At 44.1% G+C, this 21,827-nt stretch overlaps 1 protein-coding gene and 1 long non-coding RNA gene across 2 annotated transcripts in view; both read left to right on the forward strand.

Moving 5' to 3' along the window:
- The window catches only part of GC (GC vitamin D binding protein), a 39,096-nt gene extending 18,686 nt beyond the window's left edge, over nucleotides 1-20,410 (forward strand). Inside the window, exons 3-13 of the mRNA XM_081925112.1 lie at nucleotides 817-949; nucleotides 2,705-2,916; nucleotides 3,978-4,110; nucleotides 6,780-6,874; nucleotides 8,700-8,829; nucleotides 12,000-12,208; nucleotides 13,793-13,925; nucleotides 16,997-17,088; nucleotides 19,036-19,168; nucleotides 19,474-19,574; nucleotides 20,257-20,410. Coding sequence (XP_081781238.1) covers nucleotides 817-949; nucleotides 2,705-2,916; nucleotides 3,978-4,110; nucleotides 6,780-6,874; nucleotides 8,700-8,829; nucleotides 12,000-12,208; nucleotides 13,793-13,925; nucleotides 16,997-17,088; nucleotides 19,036-19,168; nucleotides 19,474-19,530 — 1,327 coding nt within the window. The 3' untranslated portion in view covers nucleotides 19,531-19,574; nucleotides 20,257-20,410. The remainder of the gene's footprint in view (nucleotides 1-816; nucleotides 950-2,704; nucleotides 2,917-3,977; nucleotides 4,111-6,779; nucleotides 6,875-8,699; nucleotides 8,830-11,999; nucleotides 12,209-13,792; nucleotides 13,926-16,996; nucleotides 17,089-19,035; nucleotides 19,169-19,473; nucleotides 19,575-20,256) is intronic.
- A 217-nt stretch (nucleotides 20,411-20,627) lies between these two features.
- LOC309378318 lies at nucleotides 20,628-21,362 on the forward strand. Its single transcript, XR_014172015.1, has 3 exons — nucleotides 20,628-20,850; nucleotides 21,026-21,063; nucleotides 21,328-21,362. It is a non-coding gene; the product is annotated as an uncharacterized lncRNA (long non-coding RNA).
- The last annotated feature ends 465 nt before the right edge of the window (nucleotides 21,363-21,827 follow it).

Consider the following 21,827-nt stretch of genomic DNA (forward strand, 5'->3'; position numbering starts at 1 on the left):
GGCCCGGGACCTCCAAGATGTTTTTGTTTGAAGACCGTAAGGTCCTCCGTGGGACATACCAGGAGAGGCAGTCCCGTAGGTGCGAAGGTCCTAGGCCTAGTGCATTGTGGGTGGAGACTGCCAGAATGTGGAATTGAATGGCTTTTTGTGTCTAGGGTTTTGGGGGCTGCTGGTGGTGGCAACAGTATAGCATGGAAATGTTTATTTTATTTTTACCGTTATTAAACAAAATTGATATATTGCTTGATTGCAACAAAGCCCTTGGAATCCCTCCCAACTCCACAATTCCATGATTGTCATTTTGCTTGTCTGTCTGTCTGTCTGTCTGTCTGTCTGTCTGTTTGTTTTGCATTCCGCCCTTCATCCATAGATCTCAGGGTGGTTCACAACATAAAAGTGCAAGATAAAAAACACAAAGTACATGATATAAAAAATAAGAAGAAAAGTAAACCAATGAGCCCCACCCCCTTCCCACAACACATTTTAAAAGGTATCAAATGTTAACCAGCCAAAGGCCTGGTTGAAGAGGGAAATGTTCACCAGGCTCATAAAGGTATATAATGAAGGTGCCAGGCAAACCACCCTGGGGAGAGCATTCCACAAGTGGGAAGCCACCACAGAGAAGGCCCATTCTCATGTTGCCACCATCTGGACCTCTTGAGGAGGAGGCACATGAAAGAAGGCCTCAGAGGATGCTCTCAGGGTCCGTGTAGGTTCATATGGTCCTTGAGCCATTTAAGGCTCCATAGGGCAAAACCAGCACTTTGGATTATACTAAGATTATTATAATACCCTTTCCCTCCTGTTGGTTCGCAGAGCAATTATCATGAACAGCAGGAAGTATACCAACAGCACCTTTGAGGAAGTCAAGAGTATCGCGGTGGAGATTGTCGCCCTTGCGGAAAAATGCTGCGTTGAGGGAGCCGACCCGGAATGCTACACAACAGAGGTACACTTCCACAAGCATATATGTGCACCCAACCCTTCTCAGTGCTAAGTGGTACCAACTTGAGGAGACCATTGGGGGGTATGGCAGGTGACGGGGGGGTTCCCCTGCCCCCTCCATGCCCCCTCATCATGCCATGATCCTTCCAAGTCGAGGTCAGGCCAGCGTGCACTCAGGCAGGCTCAGTGAGCAACAGTTGGTGGCTGCGTGGACGTCAGCATCATGGCCAGGGCACTTGCTGTCCTTCCTCCCTTCCCCCCCAGTCAGCTGGCCAGATTGTGCTTGTCAGAGCTCGGACTGCCACCATGGTAGTTCAGGGTAGCTCCCAAGGGGGCCGCTGTCCCTGCCGTGGGATGGGGCTGCCTCTGCTGGTTCACCCATGTGCTCTGGTCAGACCTCACCTGGAGTACTGTGTCCAGTTCTGGGCACCACAGTTCAAGAAGGACACTGACAAACTGGAACGTGTCCAGAGGAGGGCAACCAAAATGGTCAAAGGCCTGGAAACAATGCCTTATGAGGAACGGCTAAGGGAGCTGGGCATGTTCAGCCTGGAGAAGAGGAGGTTAAGGGGTGATATGATAGCCATGTTCAAATATATAAAAGGATGTCACATAGAGGAGGGAGAAAGATTGTTTTCTGCTGCTCCAGAGAAGCGGACAGGGAGCAATGGATCCAAACTACAAGAAAGAAGATTCCACCTAAACATTAGGAAGAACTTCCTGGCAGTAAGAGCTGTTCGACAGTGGAATTTGCTGCCAAGGAGTGTGGTGGAGTCTCCTTCTTTGGAGGTCTTTAAGCAGAGGCTTGACAACCATATGTCAGGAGTGCTCTGATGGTGTTTCCTGCTTGGCAGGGGGTTGGACACCATGGCCCTTGTGGTCTCGTCCAACTCTATGATTCTATGATTCTATGATTCCTGCTGGGCTGCTCCATTCTAAACTGTCAGAGATTGGCGAGACGGATGAGGAATGGTGGAGATCACACACACCTCTTCTTCTGACGCTGCAGGAGAAGAGGGATGCAGCACTGATAGCAGGGGTTTGAGGAGTTTGAGGAAGGTCATGTGGGAATGTTCAGGGATGCAGGAGGGCATCTATTGTTTGATTATATCCTTTCCAACTTGTGTTAACAAGTTCTACAATTTAGCAGAGTAACATTCCTCTTTTTAAACTCAGCGGATGCGTTTGCTCAGGCTCACCAAAGCCTCTAGAATAACTGTTCTGGTATTTTCCCCTTATTCCCTCATAAAAGATAAGACACGACGCAGTCTTCTATAAAAGTATAAAAAGAATTTACTCACATTCTGTTCACAATTGGATCCCAGAAGGCAGACTTAGCTCAGAAAAGTAACACACACTTGGAAACTATCACATAAAGAGACAGTCCCTTTGTCCTCTCTTGGCTGGAAGCCACGAGAGCATCTTTGGCTAAGCAGATGTTGCTTTTTTGATGCATGTGGTCAAAGAGAGAGAGATGGCTGTCCTGCCCTGTGCTTTTGTCATTACCTGCACAGGTGAGGCCACGCTCACCTCTAGTCACATGCAGAGGTAATCTGTCCCAAAATTCAATGTATTTTTCAAAAGGTTTTTCAAAAAAACATTTTCACAGTGTTTTTTATGCGCGTGTAGATTCCACCTAGATTTCCCTTTGATCAGACAGTGCTTTTTCTTGTGATCTTATGTATCAGAGGCTGTAATACTTAGGCAAACCTATAACCTTTCCCTCTTTTTTCCTTCGCTCTCTCTTCCTCCCACCCAGTCTTTGGCACTCTCGGCCAAATCCTGTGACCCAAATAACCCTTTCCCGAAGCATCCAGGGACAGCTGCCTGTTGCCGTGAGGAAGGCCTTGAACGAAAGTTGTGCCTGGCAGCTTTGAAGCACCCACCCAAGGAGTTCCATACATATGTGGAGCCATCCAATGAGGAACTATGTGGGGCCTTCAGAAAGGACCCCCAGGACTTTGCAGACAGGTGAGTCATGTGTGCATTTCAACTGTGCCACTTACCTATCCCATTCAGGCACCAGAGTCCATCTCTGATGGCTGTGCCACTTACCTGTCCCGTTTAGGCACCAGAGTCCACACACTGATGGCTGGTCCAGGTCTCATGGGCTCAGGGGAGCCATGGAGACAGATCCCTGCTGTTGGAGAGAATGCTAAAGGTCCTAACTCCTCCATCTACTGATTATCCTATCATAATATAGTCATACCTCATGTTACATTTGCTTCAGATTGAACATTTTCAGGTTGCGTCCTGTGGCGACTCGGAAGTACTGGAAAGGGTTACTTCCGGGTTTTGCCACTCACACATGCTCAGATGCGCAAAATGACGTCACGCGCATGCACATAAGTGGTGAATCGTGACCCACAGATGCGGGTTGCATTCTGCTCATGTTGCAAACGGGCCTCCGGAATGGATCCCGTTCGCAACCAAAGGTACCACTGTAGTTCTGCTGAGTCAAGATCATTGATCCAGCTAGCTCACTCCTGTCCACCAACAGTAGTCTGTGGGGTGGGGATTTTTCAGCCTAGAATTAGTTTTCTACTCTCAACAACAGAGAGGAAAAGCTGGGACCTTCTGCACTCAAACCACGTGATGTGCTCCACCCACTGAGCTATGGCTCCTTCCTGGGTCTGTTATAATGCAAATATACCACCCCATATATTTTCCTTCTAGAAACTTGTTTTTTCTCCAGTTTGCCCAAAGTTCTTTCCAGTGAGGTGTTTGTGAAGCAAGAAAGAGCTTTAAAACCACAAACAGGTTTTCATCTCGTTGTTTTGCACAGCTGGGGATTTAATATTGGAGGGATTTGGAGGTTGGATAGGATATTATTTATTATTTATCCTTCCTCTTATCACTTCTATGAGTTAACATCCTGTTAGGAGAATTTAAAATTTACCATCCCTTTGCAGCATAAAATGTGGAAACTCAGCACTTGGAGAAGTCTGACAGCGGAAATAGCTGCAAAGATTTCGCTGACCTCACTTGTGATATGCAATCACTTATGTTCTCCTTTGTGGTCCATTTTCTAGGTTTCTGTATGAGTTTTCCATTGACCATAGTCATACACCTTTGCCACTCTTGATCGCCTCCACAACGACCTACTTGTCCATCGTCGGAACGTGTTGTACCCATGCGCAACCCACAGTCTGCTTCTTAAAAGAGGTTGGTGCTTTCTTTCTCAGGACTAAACGCATTGCATTTCCAATTCAGCTGCGGCCCGATGCCGGCAGCCATTTCCCTGACAAATGAACTTTAAGCACCAAGCACATCAAATGCCTTCTCAGTGATGCTTCACAATTTGTAGCATTGCCAGCCACCTAAGGGCACCATGTTGTGCATATTTGCAATGGGTTTTTAGAAGAAGAAGAAGAAGAAGAAGAAGAAGAAGAAGAAGAAGAAGAAGAAGAAGAAGAAGAAGAAGAAGAAGTGCCAGAACTCACACTTCCCTGCCATTGTGCATTCCTTGGAGTCTGGATCTGCTGCCTGTGTGGATCTTGCCACCTGAGGCAGTTGCCTCACCTTGTCTCATGGGTGGGCTGGCCCTGCTCCCAACCTCAGTATCTGTCAAAAGCTTAAACCCACAGAGTTAGGAACATAGGATACTGTCTTATACTGAGCCAGTCCATTGGTCCATCTAGCTCAGGCTTCCTCAACCTCGGCCCTCCAGATGTTTTTGGCCTACAACTCCCATGATCCCTAGCTAGCAGGACCAGTAGTCAGGGATGATGGGAACTGTAGCCTCAAAACATCTGGAAGGCCAAGGTTGAGGAAGCCTGATCTAGCTCTGTATTGGCTACACTGATTAGCAATGGCTCTCCAGGGTTTCAGCCCAGGAATCTTCCCAGACCTACCTGGCAATGTTGGGGCTTGAACCTGGGACCTCCTGCATGCAATCAGATATTCTTCTACTAGGCTACAGACCTTCTCCATTGGAGAAGTTGGGTGGAACTCACTTTTTGCTGTCCTTGACTCATGTGCAGAACTATTCAAAGTACAGGCAACTCCCAATTTACACGGCGGTTATGTTCCAAGGTTCCATGGTTACGTGAAATTGCATATATTGGAAACGCCATTGGAAAAGCCTGCAAACACCCTCTAAATCTCCGGAAACCCTTGAAAAACCCAGCAGAACTTACCAGACACCAAACTCTCACTACAATCGCTCCCTCCAAACCTCCTAGCTCAAACGCCAACTCTCCACAGGCCTCAAAGGTCGGTGCAAAGGCTCCTGGGATTGCCAGGATTTTGCAAATTTTGTCCTTTCTGGGTGCTTTTAGGGGCGTTTTTTGCCATTTTTAAAGTCGCTAATGAGTTCGGCACAATGCGCATGTTCACAGTCACGGTGCCCATTGGATGTGCGTAAATTGGCCGTTGCCTGTAATGCAGTTGATGGAGAGACACCACAGAGATTCTCACATCTCTGTGAGGTAAACATTTGATTCTCACTGTCAGGATTTACGATCTCCCTCTCACACCAAGAGACGGCAGGCCGGCGTTTTCATAATTTTCAGATTTATTGGTATTTACACAATAGTTCATTACGAGCACGCAGCTCAGTCTTCCGCCCTCAGTAGGTCAGATGAACCCAATGGGGGGGTGAGCTCTTTTCCAACAGGAAATACACCATCTGCTCCTCCTTTTGTGGGCTTGACACCAAGCCTGAACTCTGGCCATCCTTCTAATATGAGGGGATCCACGAGCAGCTTGTGCCTCCTCCCCTGAAAGCGTGTCTGAGAGTTGCGGCCCCTCTGCCTGCCTGACACTGTCCTGAAAATTTACGACTTGCCTTCCGGGATGGGAGTGTTAGGATATAGTTCCATTCCACCTTGAGAACAGATGTGTGGATTGTTGTATGTCACATGTCTGTTTACTTCCAGCACAGTCTGCTGGGAACTTCCGTTGTATATTGCTTTTGCTATACTGCTGTTTGCTTGGACACGAAAGGGAAGCAGACATGTTTTTCCCTTTGTTCCTGATGCTGAATAAATGCCTGTAAATAGACTTACACATGTCTCTGTCCACCACTTTCGTTGCAAAGAGTTCTTATCTCTGCTGGCTTCCGCCCGGCTGCCGGCCGGTGGCTGGAGCCAGCTGGAGGCCTCCCAAATAACAATAACAACAACAACAACAACAATTTATTATTTATACCCCGCCCATCTGGCTGGGTTTCCCCAGCCACTCTGGGTGGCTTCCAACAAAACACTAAAATACAATGACCTATTAAACATTAAAAACTTCCCTAAACAGGGCTGCCTTCAGATGTCTTCTAAAAGTTTGGTAGTTATTTTTCTCTTTGACATCTGGTGGGAGGGCATTCCACAGGGCGGGTGCCACTACCAAGAAGGCCCTCTGCCTGGTTCCCTGTAACTTGGCTTCTCGCAATGAGGGAACCGCCTGAATGCCCTCGGCACTGGACCTCAGTGTCCAGGCAGAATGATGGGGATGGAGACGCTCCTTCAGGTATACTGGACCGACTCCCTGGACGCATCCCAACAAGGAGGGGCTCGCTTCACTCTCCGCATGTGAAGGAAGCAACGCTCTGTGTCCTCCTTCCTGCCACTCCCCTTGTTCCTCAGAGCTCTCTCTTTCACTCTGGGAAGGAATTTTCCTAACACCCATTTTACGGGTTGGTATTCTATGACGGAGTACTAGGACTTCCTCGTGACCACTCGCCTCACATCCCTGACAACTAAATTGAGTGAAAATGTGTGATTGCAAAGCTCTGTTATATTTCGGATTCCTGTTAACAGGAACTTCCAGATCTGCTAGAAGCAGATCCCTTCACTAAGTGTGTCAAGTGTTTGATCTCACCTCTTTCTTTTATGCTGCAGAAGCTGGAGAGGAAGTCTCTCATGATGCTCACTGATCTGTCCAACAAAGCGTGCTCCCGCTATTCCGTGTTTGGGAAAGAGAAAACAAAACTCAGGTACAAAGCAAACCTTCTGCATCCTATGTATTTATGGCAAGTCAGAACTTTACCTGTTGAATCTCTGAATTTTTGGTAGTTCCTGTTCATTGTGAAAGCTTGGATAGATCTATCTGGGTTGGAAGAAGCAAACTGCAATGGAATTTCATGGGATAGTACCAAATTTGCTACCATATCCAAATGTGTCTTTCAAGTCGTGTTTTTCAAATGCAGCAGGACATAAGAATTCTGTCTAGGGCACACACAAAAATGATTCACTTCATATCTAAAGGTAAAAGGTAAACCTACCTAATTCACATGTTGCAAAACAATATGAGAACTGAAACACAACCATCGTTCCAATAAATAAATAAATCACACTTTACTGAATTTTGCAATGCAATTTTCAACTAGACAATAATATAAGGGGGAGTTTGCATAAAAATGAATGTATTAGAGAAAATAACATGCAAACATGCATTATGTTAAGGGAAATGGTTTACTAAAACTTGAACATTAGCCCAAACTGCATACAAAAATGTGTTTGTCTGGCGAAATTCACACTAAAATGCTAATGAATTTTCATGAGGATTTAAACAAAAAATCACTAATTGCTGGAGAAATGTGGAGAACTGAATTTAAGAATGGAAAAATGAGAAACTGGGAGAGCCACAGTCTCCCTCTCTCCTTCACTCAGGAGCTTCCAAGTTGGGCCAGAGGTTCCCTATAGTATAGATCCTCTATAAACCTTTTGGTTCTCCCATCCACTGTGTCCAGGTCACTGCCTGAAGCCAGATCATGACAATAGACCTATTGTTGCCTGGACACATATTAGGGACTGGGATTCTTCACACGTTTAGCTTAGCATGGTTAGAATACACCACACTAAATGTGGGAAGGTCAGAGAGTATCAGAGGATTTGGGAAATGGAGCCAGTCACTGCCCCCTTTCCTACACTGCTTCAGACAAGAATGCCATATAGGGCTAATAGGCATGTTGCAGCAATTCTGTGAACTGTCCTGAGACCTCTGGGTATAGGGCAGTAAATAATAATAATAATAATAATAATAATAATAATAATAATAATAGGAGCTGCACGGCCAGGGGAAAAACAATGCTGTCCAGGGTTGTAAAGACTGCAGAGAGAATAATTGGCTGCACTCTTCCCACCTTGGATCAAATCTATGCTTCCAGGTGCCATAAGAAAGCTGCAAAGATAGTGCAGGATAGTGCACACTCCTGAAATGATCTCTTTCAGCTTCTGCCTTCTGGAAGAAGGTAGAGAGTTACAAAGACTAGGACTAGCCGCCTGAGAAAACAGTTTCTACCCAAATGCAATTCTGGTTTTAAACTCAGTATAAGGAGTCTCTATAGGAGTACAGTGGTGCCCCGCAAGACGAACGCCTCGCAAGACGAAAAACCCGCTAGACGAAAGGGTTTTCCGTTTTGGAGGCGCTTCGTAAAATGAATTCCCCTATGGGGTTGCTTCGTAAGACGAAAAAAATCTTGCATCCCCCCGCGGGTTTTTTTCGCTTTTTTCTTCCTTTTTTAAAGTCGCTAAGCCACTTATCAGCTGTTCCGCTGATAAGCCGCTTAACAGCTGATCGCTGGAAGCCGCTTGACAGCTGTAGCGCTAATCCGCTAAGCTGTCAATGGGCTTGCTTCGCAAGACGAAAAAACCGCTATACGAAGAGCCTCACGGAACGGATTAATTTCGTCTTGCGAGGCACCACTGTATATTGTATTTTAAAATGGGGTTTCAGAGTTTTTAGGGGTTTTTGAATGGACCATTTTGGGATAGCTACACTAATTTAAATTCCCACTTATTTTCTCTGCCCATGTCTAGCTATTTCATAACATATACTCAGAAAAGTCCAAATGCTTCTGTTGAGGATATCTTATCCCTTGCTGAAGATGCTTCGGAAGTGCTTGCCAAGTGCTGCGATTCATTGGAAGAAGACTGCGTCCAGAAGGAGGTGAGCGTTCAGGAGCAAAAGGCCGTTTCACATTGATGACCGTTGTCATTCTGTTGAAAATAGTAGAGCATTCTGTGTCCGACAGGAATGGCGGAGTCCTCTTATCTGCAGAATCAGGTGAGATGGCTCTTGCTGGGTTGTACCGCTTCCAACTCCACATGGAAAAGAAGCAAATCAGAGAGATGGGCTTTAACTGGGCCTTCTCAACTAGTCTTCTATGTGCTGGTTTTCCATCTGCAGAACAATTTTTATATGGGGCATTCAGAACTGTGATCCTGCTCTCCACTGGTTCCAAAATGGTACAAGACAGGAAGAACTATGTCATGTGATCATGCCGACTACGTAACACAGATTGAGCCATATACTTGGAAGCAAGTTCTACATATTTCAATACTTACTTCCAAGGAAGTGTGGATTTAGTGCAATGAGTCTATGAATTCCAAAAAAGAATATCCAAAAGTTTACCTATAGGAAGGTAGGCATGTTTCAATCAGTTCATTTTTGGTTTGGACAACGTATAGTGGTACCTCAGTTTTCGAACGTAATCCATTCCGGAAGACCATTCGAGTTCTGAATTGTTCGAAAATGGAAAACTCAATATGGAAAACTCAGTACGGAAGCCGTGTGGCATGTTCGACTTCCGAGGCGCATTTGAAAACCAAAGCGTTTACTTCCCGGTTTTTGGCATTCGAGTTCTGAAATGTTCTTCAACGGAGACTTTCAAAAACCGAGGTACCACTGTATATGTCAGGGCTGGTTCAGATGTAGGTCAGCACTCAAGACGTAGAGACAAGCAGAAAAGTTAGCTCTTTATTCAAGAAAACAGCATCCCAAGCACCAAGGACTGGCCCCCATGGAATAGTTGCCAGGACTGAAGGTCCTTGTATAATAATAATAATAATAATAATAATAATAATAATAATAATAATAATAATAATCATAATAATAATTTATTATTTGTACCCGGCACATCTGGCTGGGTTTCCCCAGCCACTCTGGGCGGCTTCCAACAAAAGACTAAAACACAATAACCTATTAAACATTAAAAGCTTCCCTAAAGAGGGCTGCCTTCAGGTGTCTTCTAAAAGTCTGGTAGTTATTTTTCTCTTTGACATCTGGTGGGAGGGCGTTCCACAGGACAGGTGCCACTACCGAGAAGGCCCTCTGCCTGGTTCCCTGTAGCTTTGCTTCTCACAATGAGGGAACCGCCAGAAGGCCCTCAGCACTGGACCTCAGTGGAAGGAGGTGGAGACGCTCCTTCATGTATACTGGGCTGAGGCCATTTAGGGCTTTAAAGATCAACACCAACACATTGAATTGTGCTCGGAAACATACTGGGAGCCAATGCAGGTCTTTCAAGATCGGTGTTATGTGATCTCGACGGCTGTTCCCAGTCACCAGTCTAGCTGCCACATTCTGAATTAATTGAAGTTTCTGGGTCACCTTCATTTATTTATTTTTATCCTTCTTTTTATTGATTATTTCCAAAAAGCATACAAAGTAACACACAAATACAAAAAAAGAAAAAAAATACACAGAAAAGAAAAATTAAAAATAATAAACAACAATTATCATTTCCATATCATCCATATAACATAGTCATCTTTTGCGGGACTTCCTTCAGCCTGTCCGTAAATCATTCGAAGCAATAAATAAGGTTACACGTTTCATTACTTATATTGTCATTATGCCGATTCCTAATTCCTGTTTGCTTTGTACAATAACTCTTAGTCTTTCACAGTGCGTCTCTAAATCCCTTTAGCGTTATTTGTCCTTCACTAATACATTCCAGATAATCTACATACTTTTCCCAATCTTTGGTGAACACTTGGTGTCTTACGTATCTTACTTTTCCTGTTAATAGATTCCGGGTCACCTTCAAAGGTAGCCCCACATAGAGCAGATTGCAGTAGTCCAAGCGGGAGATAACTAGAGCACTTCCCACTAACTCTCCTCCCCAGCTGGATGCCTCCAAAGCAGCCTTAAACATGGAGGCAAGGGAGGAGGGGAGCTTGCTGCAGTAGGAAAGGCAAGCTTGGTGAATGCTTCTGCTGCCTCTAGCCATGAGTTATTTCTGCATCTGGCTCCTCTCTCTCACTCAAGCCTGCTGCTTCTTCAGCCTCCAATCATTCTGCCCCTGCTTCATCCTCTGACTTGTTCTCAGTGTCCCACCACCACTCCCCGGGTTCTGAGCCTTCCTCCTCTGAGATCGCCCTAGGGCAGGTATAGCCAAACTCGGCCTTCAAGATGTTTTGGGACTACAACTCCCATCATCCCTGACCACTGGTCCTGTTAGCTAGGGATGATGGGAGTTGTAGTCCCAAAACATCTGGAGGGCCGAGTTTGCCTGTGCCTGCCCTAGGGGGTTCTGCCACTACTCTTCAGCCAGTCCTTGATGGTATATTTCTCCCCTGGGACATTTCAGGTGAAGCAGGGACATATGGCTCTTTTTTATCTTGAGTAAAGTCACTGGTTTATCTACTTTAGTATTGTCTACACTAACCGGAAGTTAAGTCTCTGGCGGAGATGACTGGCAGAATTCGAGACCTGGGAGAAGAAAGGATCGAAGAAGATTGGAAGAAATTTAAGATTTATTTACAGAAATATTGTGATTTAGTGGAATGTTAAGAAGGATGCTTGGTTATAAATAATTGGCCATCACTAAAGTGGATCGGAATTTGATGATAAGTGAGATTAAGAGAAACAAAATTTGTTGGAGAATTGTTATATTATATTTAAATGAGTGGTTACAAAATTGCAAATAAGATGATAATTTGCTTGGAAAAATTTATTAACGATGTAAGTGGGAGCGGGAGACGTGAGGAAGTCTAAAGAAGTTATGAAATTTTGTTAAAACAAAGCAATGTTGTTTATTATTTTTGTATTTCTTTTATTAAAAATCCCAATAAATATTTTTTTTTAAAAAAGGAAGTTAAGTCTCTGGGGTTTCAAACAGTGGACATTTCCAGTCCTGCAAAGCAGATGCTCTACTACTGAGCTATGGCCCTTTCCCAAAAGGTGGATTTTAAAAATGTTGAGTTAGTTAATTACTTTGAAATTGGCCTCTGTGGCTGGACACGCCACATGAAATTGGTCCCTCATCCTTCCACACGAACCATCGCATGTGGTTCAGTTTTGTTGCGGAATCATTGGCTGCCTTTCCTCCCCAGGTGTCGAACCACACTGCCAAAACCTGCAATAAACTCTCAACCCAAGATAAAAGAATTAGCGACTGTTGCCTAGACAATGCTGGCTCCTTGCAGAAATACGTATGCATATATTCCTTGCCATGGGACAAGAATACCGACAGTTCAAATGTTGCGCGTCCGACTCCTGAATGCCTGTGTAATGTGGACTGTAGACAGCGGGAAATTTATAAGTAAGTGTGCCCCTACACACACACACACACACACACACACACACACTTTCCTAGAGATAAGCTTTTTAATTAGCTGTAATTTAAATGTGCTTATTCATTATTGGCAACACCTGCTGGTTCCAAACTCAAAATTGCAAACTGACCTTAATTCCCACTTCAACATAAACCTGCGTCAAAAAGGTGGGAGAACCCACTTATATGCTTTTTTCCCACCCGACTTGAAGGTAACAGGACATTTCTTAATTCATCAGTGATAGGACTTGTGGAAGAGACTGGGGCCTTAGGCACCAAGGAAAAACATTTAAGTTCTCCCAGACAAGCTATGATGTGTTGTAATATGCAGGACTGAAACTGAATGTGTTTATTTTGAAGAAAAAAGTAGCCACGCAGCCCTAATTATCATTATTATATATCTATTTTTCACAACCTGCATTTTCCCCCGGACAGGACTCAAATGCAACTTACAGTTAAAAACAAGAACCGGTACAAACATTTTCTCAAAGAAGCCAGTCATTTAAAAACAATTAAACATTGATAAAATTAAAACTCTATACATATGTGAAATCTGTTAAACCCAGTGCTTTTTTTCTGAGGGGACACAGGGGTACACATACCCCTAAACATTTTGTGAATCTAAGTTTGGCCTGATTGAGGGACAGTATTTCAATATGAGTATTTTTTTTTTTTTTTAGGGAAAAAGCACTGGTTAAACCCATACCAATAATTAAAATAGAAAGAGAACAGTATAGTGGAACCTCAGGTTGCGTACATGATCCATGCAGAAGGCACGTTCGCAATCCGCAGTACTGCGTCTGCGCACGCATGTGACGCGATTTGGTGCTTCTGCGCATGCGCAAAGTATGATTTAGCGTTTCTGCGCATGCATGAGCCCCGAAAACCAGAGGTAACCCGTTCTGGTACTTCTGGGTTTTGGCGCATCCGTAACCTGAAAACGCGTAACCCAAAGCATCTGTAACCCGAGATACCACTGTGCCAGCCTTGATCCAGAGCCTTGGGTACTAATTCATTTGTAAGGTGAGGAATGAACTGGAACTAATTCCTTCCTAAAACAAACTTTTCAAGTACTTATTCATGAAGAATAAAAGGTTAGCTGCTTGATAAAAGTCCTGGTTAGCTGCATATATGGTCATATATATATATGATATATGGGACGCGGGTGTCGCTGGGACATGGGTGGCGCTGTGGGTTAAACCACAGAGCCTAGGACTTGCCAATCAGAAGGTCGCGGTGAGCTCCCGTTGTTTGGTCCCTGCTCCTGCCAACCCAGCAGTTCGAAAGCACGTCAAAGTGCAAGTAGATAAATAGGTACCACTCCGGCGGGAAGGTAAACGGTGTTTCCGTGTGCTGCTCTGGTTCGCCAGAAGCAGCATAGTCATGCTGGCCACATGACCCAGAAGTTGTAGGCCGGGTACCTCGGCCAATAAAGCAAGATGAGTGCCGCAACCCCAGAGTGGTCACGACTGGACCTAATGGTCAGGGGTCCCTTTACCTTTATAAGAGCATAGGAAGACCTAGCGCAAACGTTCTGTGAAATGTTCTGAGACGCTTTTCTCTCTGTTGCAGCTATATACACCGCTTTGCCCAGACATTTACGTATGCCCCAGAAGCTCTTCTCGTTGCTCTCTATGACGATAGCCTAACAGTGGCAAACAGTTGTTGTGGCACGGAGGACCCCGCTGCTTGTTTTGCCGGAAAGGTAAGATGCAATATAGTTCTGAAAGCTTCTTTTCATTTCTAAACAGAAGCCCAGCCAGCTAGCATCTGCATTTTGTTTTTGCTTTTTTATTAAATCATTTTTATTGATTTTCCAATAGAAAACACCCAATTAATATATCCAATCATAATGCTCCAATTAAATAAATTAAAATAAAAAACTAAAATAAAAAAACACCAAGTTATGGTCCAAATTATAATTATTAATTTTTTGGAGCTCCCCACGGTCTGGATCTCTGAAGCATATCTCCACATCTCAGTCCTGACTCTCCTCTTTGTTTCCATATTTTCCACATCTCGATTTTGACGCTTTATAATTCTCCGTCCCTGAGTCCACGATTCTCAATCATGTCAAACATCATGTACTTTCATCCGTCGAATACAGCTTCGTTAGTATATATTTTTCCAACTGTCTTTGCATCAGCGCAGCTTCCTCTGTCTCCGTTCCAATCCGGGATGTTGTCCAAGCCTGTTATCTGAAGTTTAATGGCTCAGCAACTTCCAATCATTAATTGCCCAAACCTTCCTTTTGAGCTTCATTCAACCAGTACCTTCCAAGTTAAATTGTTAGGCAAAACTGTTTGGAATATTACAATGTAGATAAACCTTATTCCACAGTTATCAGTCATTTGACGATCCATCAGCCTTTGGAGACCGCACTCTCCCCCCTCTGGGCCCTAGAGGGGGGGCTAGCAGCTGCATTTTGGACCAGATGAAGGTTGCATGTCAAGGGCAGCCCCATATATAGTGTGCCCTAGTTTTAAAACCTGAAAGAGCCCGGTCTGAAAGAGACATAGAGTTGGAAGTAATCCATCAAGGGTCATCTAGTCCAACCCCTTTCATTGCAGCAATCTCAACTAAAGCATCCATGACACATGGCCATCCAACCTCAATCTTACTTTCAGGATAATGGGTTCAATCCCTATGTTGGGCAAAAGAGGGCGGTTGGACTAGATGACCCATGTGGTCCCTTCCAACTCTTGGATTCTATGATGTAATAAACGAAAATCTGCCCTTATTCCCTTATGTGGGACACAAGAGCCCTTATAGAGCCCTTTGTAGGTTCTCCATCGGGCGGAGAAAAGAACAGAGGCCAACCAGAGAATATTGAGAAGCAGAGCAGCTTAGAAACCTGATCTTTATTGAACTGTTGCAACAGGGTGCTCCCCTCACATGCAGGAAAGGAGAACAAAGGTGTGTCTGCCCTTATATAGACATTTTAAATTGCCTGCCTTGGAGTCCAAGACCACCCTCAGAAACATCATACCTACATCACAGAAGAGGTGATCTACAACAGAGTGCATTGTTTATCTCCTGTCTGGCAAGTTACCTGTTAATGGTTACTTGATTGGATACCCTGGAGAGCCTAGCTAGTCTTTTGTAATGACAAATACTTAGTTCCTGAGCCAGGTCACAGGCTCACCCTATTCATACACAGACAAACCCTTAAGACAGGATTTGTGAAGGAAAAGGCTCCCCCACCTCCTCCCTCCTTGCAGAGAAAACATGTGGTCAGTTTGGGAGTGAAAATGGTTTCAGGGTGGTCCTCCTGTGCTGCTCCAGACATGTGGTCCACACATCTATGTATGCGCCTGCTTGGTACATTTATGAACATTTATATTATATATATATATATATATATGCAGGTTTTGGTGTCCTCGGGTGTCTTCCCGTGTAAAAGTTGGGGTGTCTAGGCGACGTTTCGACGAGGTCTCACTCGTCATCTTCAGGCTGGTGCTTTCGGCTTCTTGTTACTGGAACAGAGCAGGATCTCAGTGTTTGAGTTCCTATAAATACTGTTGAGGGGGTGTGGTGTATAGCCTCCAATGTTCTGGGCAGAGAGGAAGTTCCCAGGCTAGTGTGCCTTTTCTTCTTTTGTTCCTTAATTACTTGAGGGATATCTTGAGTGATTTCTTGAGTGATATCCTGAGTACCACTTAGGTGGGTCATTAGGTGTGGATTAGTTGCTAAAGTCTTTGTGTCTTGACCTCTTGAACTTTGTGAAGAGTTTTTCTGAGAAGATGGCTGTACTGCACTTAGTTGTGCTCTGGCTTGGCTTCGTGTATAGGGGCGAGCTGTGGTTTTGTGGCCTGTGTCAGCCAGATCTGTGTAGGGATTGCAGGGGGGTGCAGCATCCGGAGGTGCCACCATGGTTTGGCTACTGGATGGTGTCTGTAATTTATCTGTGGAGAGGGTCTGGGTTTGGGTCTGGTGTGGTTGATTGGTGATGGCGTTCTGTGTGCCTCTGGATCTGGTGTCAGTTTTTGTGGGGAGGGCTAATTTCCAGATGTCTGGCAAGCGGGATGTGTCGTCACGCTTGTTCATGTTGTGAGGGTGTTTCTCTATCTCGATGGCTTCCATGATTATTCTCTTGTGGTGATGTTCCATGTTAAAGAGCAATTTGGAATCTGCAAAATTAATTTCGTGTCCTGTTTCTTTCATGTTGTGAGGGGGTTTATCATTGAAATAAAAAAAATTAAGGTCATATATATATATATATATATATATATATATATATATATATATGACCTTAATTTTTTTTATTTCAATGATAAACCCCCTCACAACAGTGAATCTCACTGAGTTACCTTGGGCCAGTCACGAGCGATCTTCTGCCTCCATGGGGTCTCCAGAATATGGCATGGCATATTAACATGAAAAACTGCCCTAAACGAAACCATTTCCGCTCCTCATTTCACATTAAAAATAAAATAAAAAATATGAGGGTAATGTGGGCTTCTAGATATAGGCTTCTAGACTCTAACCCCCATCAGCCCCAGCCAGCATGGTCAAGGATGATGGTAACTGTAGTCCGACAAATGACTGTATGACCACGTTCCCCATCCCTGCCCTAAAGGGAATGCTGAAAGAACTAGTACTGCAAACGGAAACCAGTTAGTTTAGTCTCAGCCTGATTATTATTGACTTGCTGTGACACGGAGACAGGTTTTTTCACTGGCGGCATCAGCATTGCAGAATTTCATTATTGTTGAAAAAGCACTTATATACTGCTTAATATGACTGCTGTTCTACATTTTTCCTTATGAACTCCAGAAACCACCGACAAAGTTATTTGAGTTGCTTTCAAAAGGAAATGAAATGTGCGGAGCTTACACAACTCATAATTTCCTGGATTTCAAGAAGAGGTGAGAGCTACCTTCTAGATAAGGAGTGGTTGTATAGTAAGCCCGAAATTTGTGGGCATTCAGTGTTTTGCACGTGGCAAAAATAAATAGGTGGCAGAAAGCAGTCTGGGTTTTGGGGAAAATGACTTTGGCGATCCCAGCCACCATTGAACCCAGTGTGTTATGACTACAGTGGAATCTTGATTCTCGAACGGCTTAGTTGACTAACAAATCGGCTCCCGAATGCTGAAAACCCGGAAGTAAGTGTTCCTGTTTTCAAACATTTTCGGAAGCCGAACTTCTAGTGCGGCTGTCAGCTATTGTTTCTGAGGTACCTGGGCCAATTGGAAGCCGCACCTTGGTTTTCAAACGTTTTGGGAGTCAAACGGACTTCCGGAACAGATTAAGTTTGAGAACCAAGGTACCACTGTATAAGCAATATTGGCTTTAGGCATGATCCCCAGAATACACTGTAACCCCCATGTAATTTACAGTGGTACCTCTGGTTGCGAACAGGATCCGTTCTGGAGCCCCGTTCGCAACCTGAAAGGAACGCAACCAGCATCTGTGCGTCTGCATACGCGCGGGTCATTTGTGCGTCTGCGCATGCGCGAGTGGCGAAACCCAGAAGTAACCTTTTCCGATACCTCCGGGTCGCCGCAGGATGCAACCTGAAAAAAACGTATCATGAAGCAAACGTAACAAGAGGTTTGACTGTATAGGCGTAGCTGTATTTCTTAAGATTTTATTTCAGCTTGTAGATTGGAAACCTCAATTCCTTTTTTTAATAAATTTTTATTAAGTTTTCTTTTACAAATAATTTTGACAACCATGTTTACAAATTTACAATTTTTTGAACTTCCACCAGCACCTCCCTCAATCATCCATTTTTCATATCTTTACACATTTTCTATGTAATATTGCCGATTTGATATTAACCTTCCATCTCAGTTTCATTCTTACAATATACCTTGTATTATCACAAAGCCTCTTTAAAACCCACTAGCGTTGTCTGTTAATCACATATAGTTTTCAGATATTCCGTAAACTTTCCCCAGTCCTCAAAGAATTTGTGATCTTTCTGATATCTAATTTTTCCAGTCATTTTATCCAATTCTGCATAGTCCATAAGTTTCATTCTCCACTCGCTCAAGGTCGGTAATTCCTCTTGTTTCCATTTTTGGGCCATTAGTATTCTTGCTGGGAAAACCTCAATTCCAGGTGCCAAAGGCCACCCTCCAAGTCTCCCTGTCTGGTCCTCATGCCTCTCATCAGCCACACCAAATTCTTACTCTGCTTTTCACTGTCCTTGAGTGTTTTTGCATGGCTGGGATGTACCTGATTATGTTTCCTGCTTGTCTGGATGAAGGGTAGAGAGGTGGCATGTTAGAAACTACCCTAGTTCACAAAGGTAAAAATTTATATCCATTACTCCACCCACTTTACCTGTCTCTTCTGATCAATGGCATGTGCCCCCCCACCCCAAAAATGGTTGGGTTGTAAAATGTTCCCTAACCCGATGTAGATGTTAAGGATTCGATTTGGAGGTGGGGTTCCATACAAAGTGCTAGCGACACAGCTGTATTGCTTTCTCCAGTTTTAATCAAAACTGGAATAATCAAAACATTTTATGATGCAACAAAACCAAGAACCAGTTGGTGACACGCCATTAAAAGGTTCAATCCAAGATCAGTCAAGAAAAAGGGAATCTTGTTTTCATAGGTGCAATGTAGGCTAATAGAAGTGAAATTTCACATGTGATCAGAACCAAGTAAAATCAGATTTGGTAGGAACCTGCCAGTCATCTGTTGGGTTTCTAAATATACATTTAAAAAATCCACTATGTAGCAGTATAGTCCATTGGCTTAGTAGTGCCTCATGAAACACATATTGAATGAGTCATCCCCCCCCCCCCGAAATTGCAATATGCAAGGCCTTCTTTAACCAGATATTATGCCCATTCTGCAGGCTAAGAGAGCACTACCACAAGGCACTTCCCAGTGCCTCTGAAGATACCATTTCTGTGCTGGTCGAGCAAAGGTCTGCATTTGCATCCACCTGCTGCCATTTGAACGCACCTCCATCGTATTGCGGGTTGAAGGTAAGAAGTCGTCTCTCTAGCTCAGCAATTCAAGGAAGCAGCCCTTGGATTTCTGGTTCCTAGGACCTACTAGAGACATTGCTGAAATGTCCAGGAAATGTATGTCCAGAAGTATGGCAACCGATGTCTAAATTTTGGCGAATTTCATAAAAAATAAAAACTTCAATCTCTTCTGAGATTTCGCAACAACTTTGCCCCAAAAAAGAGCTCAACGACTTTTTGTTTCTGAATTTTCACTTTTTGAAATATGGCAACCCTAGAAAATAGAGTTATGAAACATTCCTCCCCCCCCCCCCCATTTTCAGGTTCAAAGTGAAGTGGCTTACACATGCACCGGGGATGACTGCTTGGCCCAGAACTAATTGTGAGAATATGATTTGTGTCTTCTGGAGCGGGGAAGGCTCAGGTAGGTAGGAAAGCAAAAATAAACTCTGTTTGTGATGCAGGGTACGGTGTTGTGCCTGTGTATGCACTGAGAAGTTTTTATTTCACAAACATCTCTTTGGGATGTGTCAGGAGTCCAGTCCCCAGCTTGATAACACAGTGAGCGTAGTTAATTAAAAAGGATGATTTATTGTCAAAACAAACAGATAGCTTCAGATGGCTTTAACACAGCCTCCTCCATCATCGATCAAGATGACCCTTCTGAAGATCTCTTCCGGTTACAGAAGATATTGAACTTTCTCACTTTGCGCCCTTTGCTTTGTTTTCTGTCTAACAGCCCTCCCTTTAGCCTATTCTTAGGAGGGATTGGCTCAGCTCCCATCTCATCTCATTCTAGCCAACGCTCGTCCTGCATGGCAGTTAACCCTCTCTGCTCCTGGCTGCTTTCTTCATTTGGCTGCAAACCTTCACTGGGAGCTGGCTGCAAGTCTTCCCTGGGAGCTGGCTCATTCATGACAGGATGCTACACCTGTGCTGTTGCAAGTGACTGAGAATTAAAAGTGTAGCATGGCAAATCCTTTAGGCTGATCATGTATTTCTCTGCACAAATGTATTCAGTGCTAACACTGCACAAGTATATCTTTGCTAATTAATTCATCCCTTTCCCACAGCCATGAAAGAAACATTCTTTTTCATATTTGCAGGTGCAGCGAGAAAAGACTTTCTGTGACTTCAGATTGCACACAGACCCTAGATTTTGCTGAGTCAACACTGCTGACCTCTGAACACATCTCTTTGTCTAGTTTTCTAGAAACCTGATTAGGGCATATTGGCATCTTAATAAAAGCTGTATTCATATTTCCAGCCTTGTGATTGTTTCAGTACAGGTGGGGGGGAGGGGAGAGAGAGCCTTTAAAAAAAACGTTGTCTAAGTGCATACCTAGAAATGATAAGAAAAATAATCCCATTCATTATAATTTACGGATTCTGCTTACGTTGTTTGTATAGCTCTTTTGCTTCAGAGGGTGAAATGCTTTGCAGTTGTGATTCGGCATCACACACAAAAACGCCCATTTTACAGACAAGGGAACTGAGCCAGAAAAGGAGTGGTGGCAAAAGCAGAATCATGCTAGACAACAGATTCGAAACCATGTCAAAATAAAAATAGAAAATTCATAGGAGAACAAAGGCCAGAAGGCAATGTTGCCAGGCAGACTCAAGGAGAACTCAAGGAGAACACCTCAGATGAAAAGAGTGACTTATGTACTTTAGTATCTATTGTTCAGTGCATGTGATATGTCAAAGCTTGCCAGAGGTTCTTTCCCACCCACTCTTCACCATCCTTTCCCTGGCTGGTGCTTTTCAGATGTTTTGAACTACAGCTCCCTTCATCCTTGAGTTGTAATAAAAAATACTTGGAGGGCACCAGGTTGGATAAGGCTACTTTACACTATATATCCAGCTGTGGCCTAGTAATCCTCCACACACATTTTATATGTGCTAGAGCAGGGGTCAGCAAACTTTTTCAGCAGGGAGACGGTCCACTGTCCCTCAGACCTTGTGGGGGGCTGGACTATAATTTTTTTTTGGGGGGGGGGAGTAAAATGAATGAATTCCTATGCCCCACAAAAAACCCAGAGATTTATTTTAAATAAAAGGACACATTCTACTCATGTAAAAACATGCTGATTCCCGGACCATCCGCGGGCTGGATTTAGAAGGGATTGGGCCGGATCGGGCCCCCGGGCCTTAGTTTGCCTACCCATGTGCTAGAGGTGTGTTCTTCTTGCTACATTTCCAGAGACCTGGGAGAAAGGTTGAGGCCTAATGCATGTGTTCACATTAAATAAAATAAAAAAGACATCCTCAAACTTTTTCTAAAAAACAACAGGAACAGGAGCAGGACTGTCCACAGTACATAGGGGCAATTGAAGCCACCACTCAAAAGGTCCTGCTCCAAGCAGCTACCAATCTAACCTCAAGAGGAAATAGGCATGCTTGGAGAACTTGTTCTTTGTGGATTCTGATTTGAAGAGCTAATCTGATGCACACCTCCTGAGCTAACATACTGTGCAAAACTGAAGTCCCCTTTCATCAGAGGCAGATTTCGGAAGACAATCTTTCTGGTAGCATTTAAATTTCTGAGGTAAGCGACACTACCCCCAAGTAAGGTAAAGGTAAAGGTACCCCTGACCATTAGGTCCAGTCGTGGCCGACTCTGGGGTTGCAGCGCTCATCTCGCTTTATTGGCCGAGAGAGCCAATGTACAGCTTCC

Source organism: Podarcis melisellensis, assembly GCF_964234715.1.
Source record: "Podarcis melisellensis genome assembly, chromosome: 9".
Taxonomy (NCBI): domain Eukaryota; kingdom Metazoa; phylum Chordata; class Lepidosauria; order Squamata; family Lacertidae; genus Podarcis; species Podarcis melisellensis.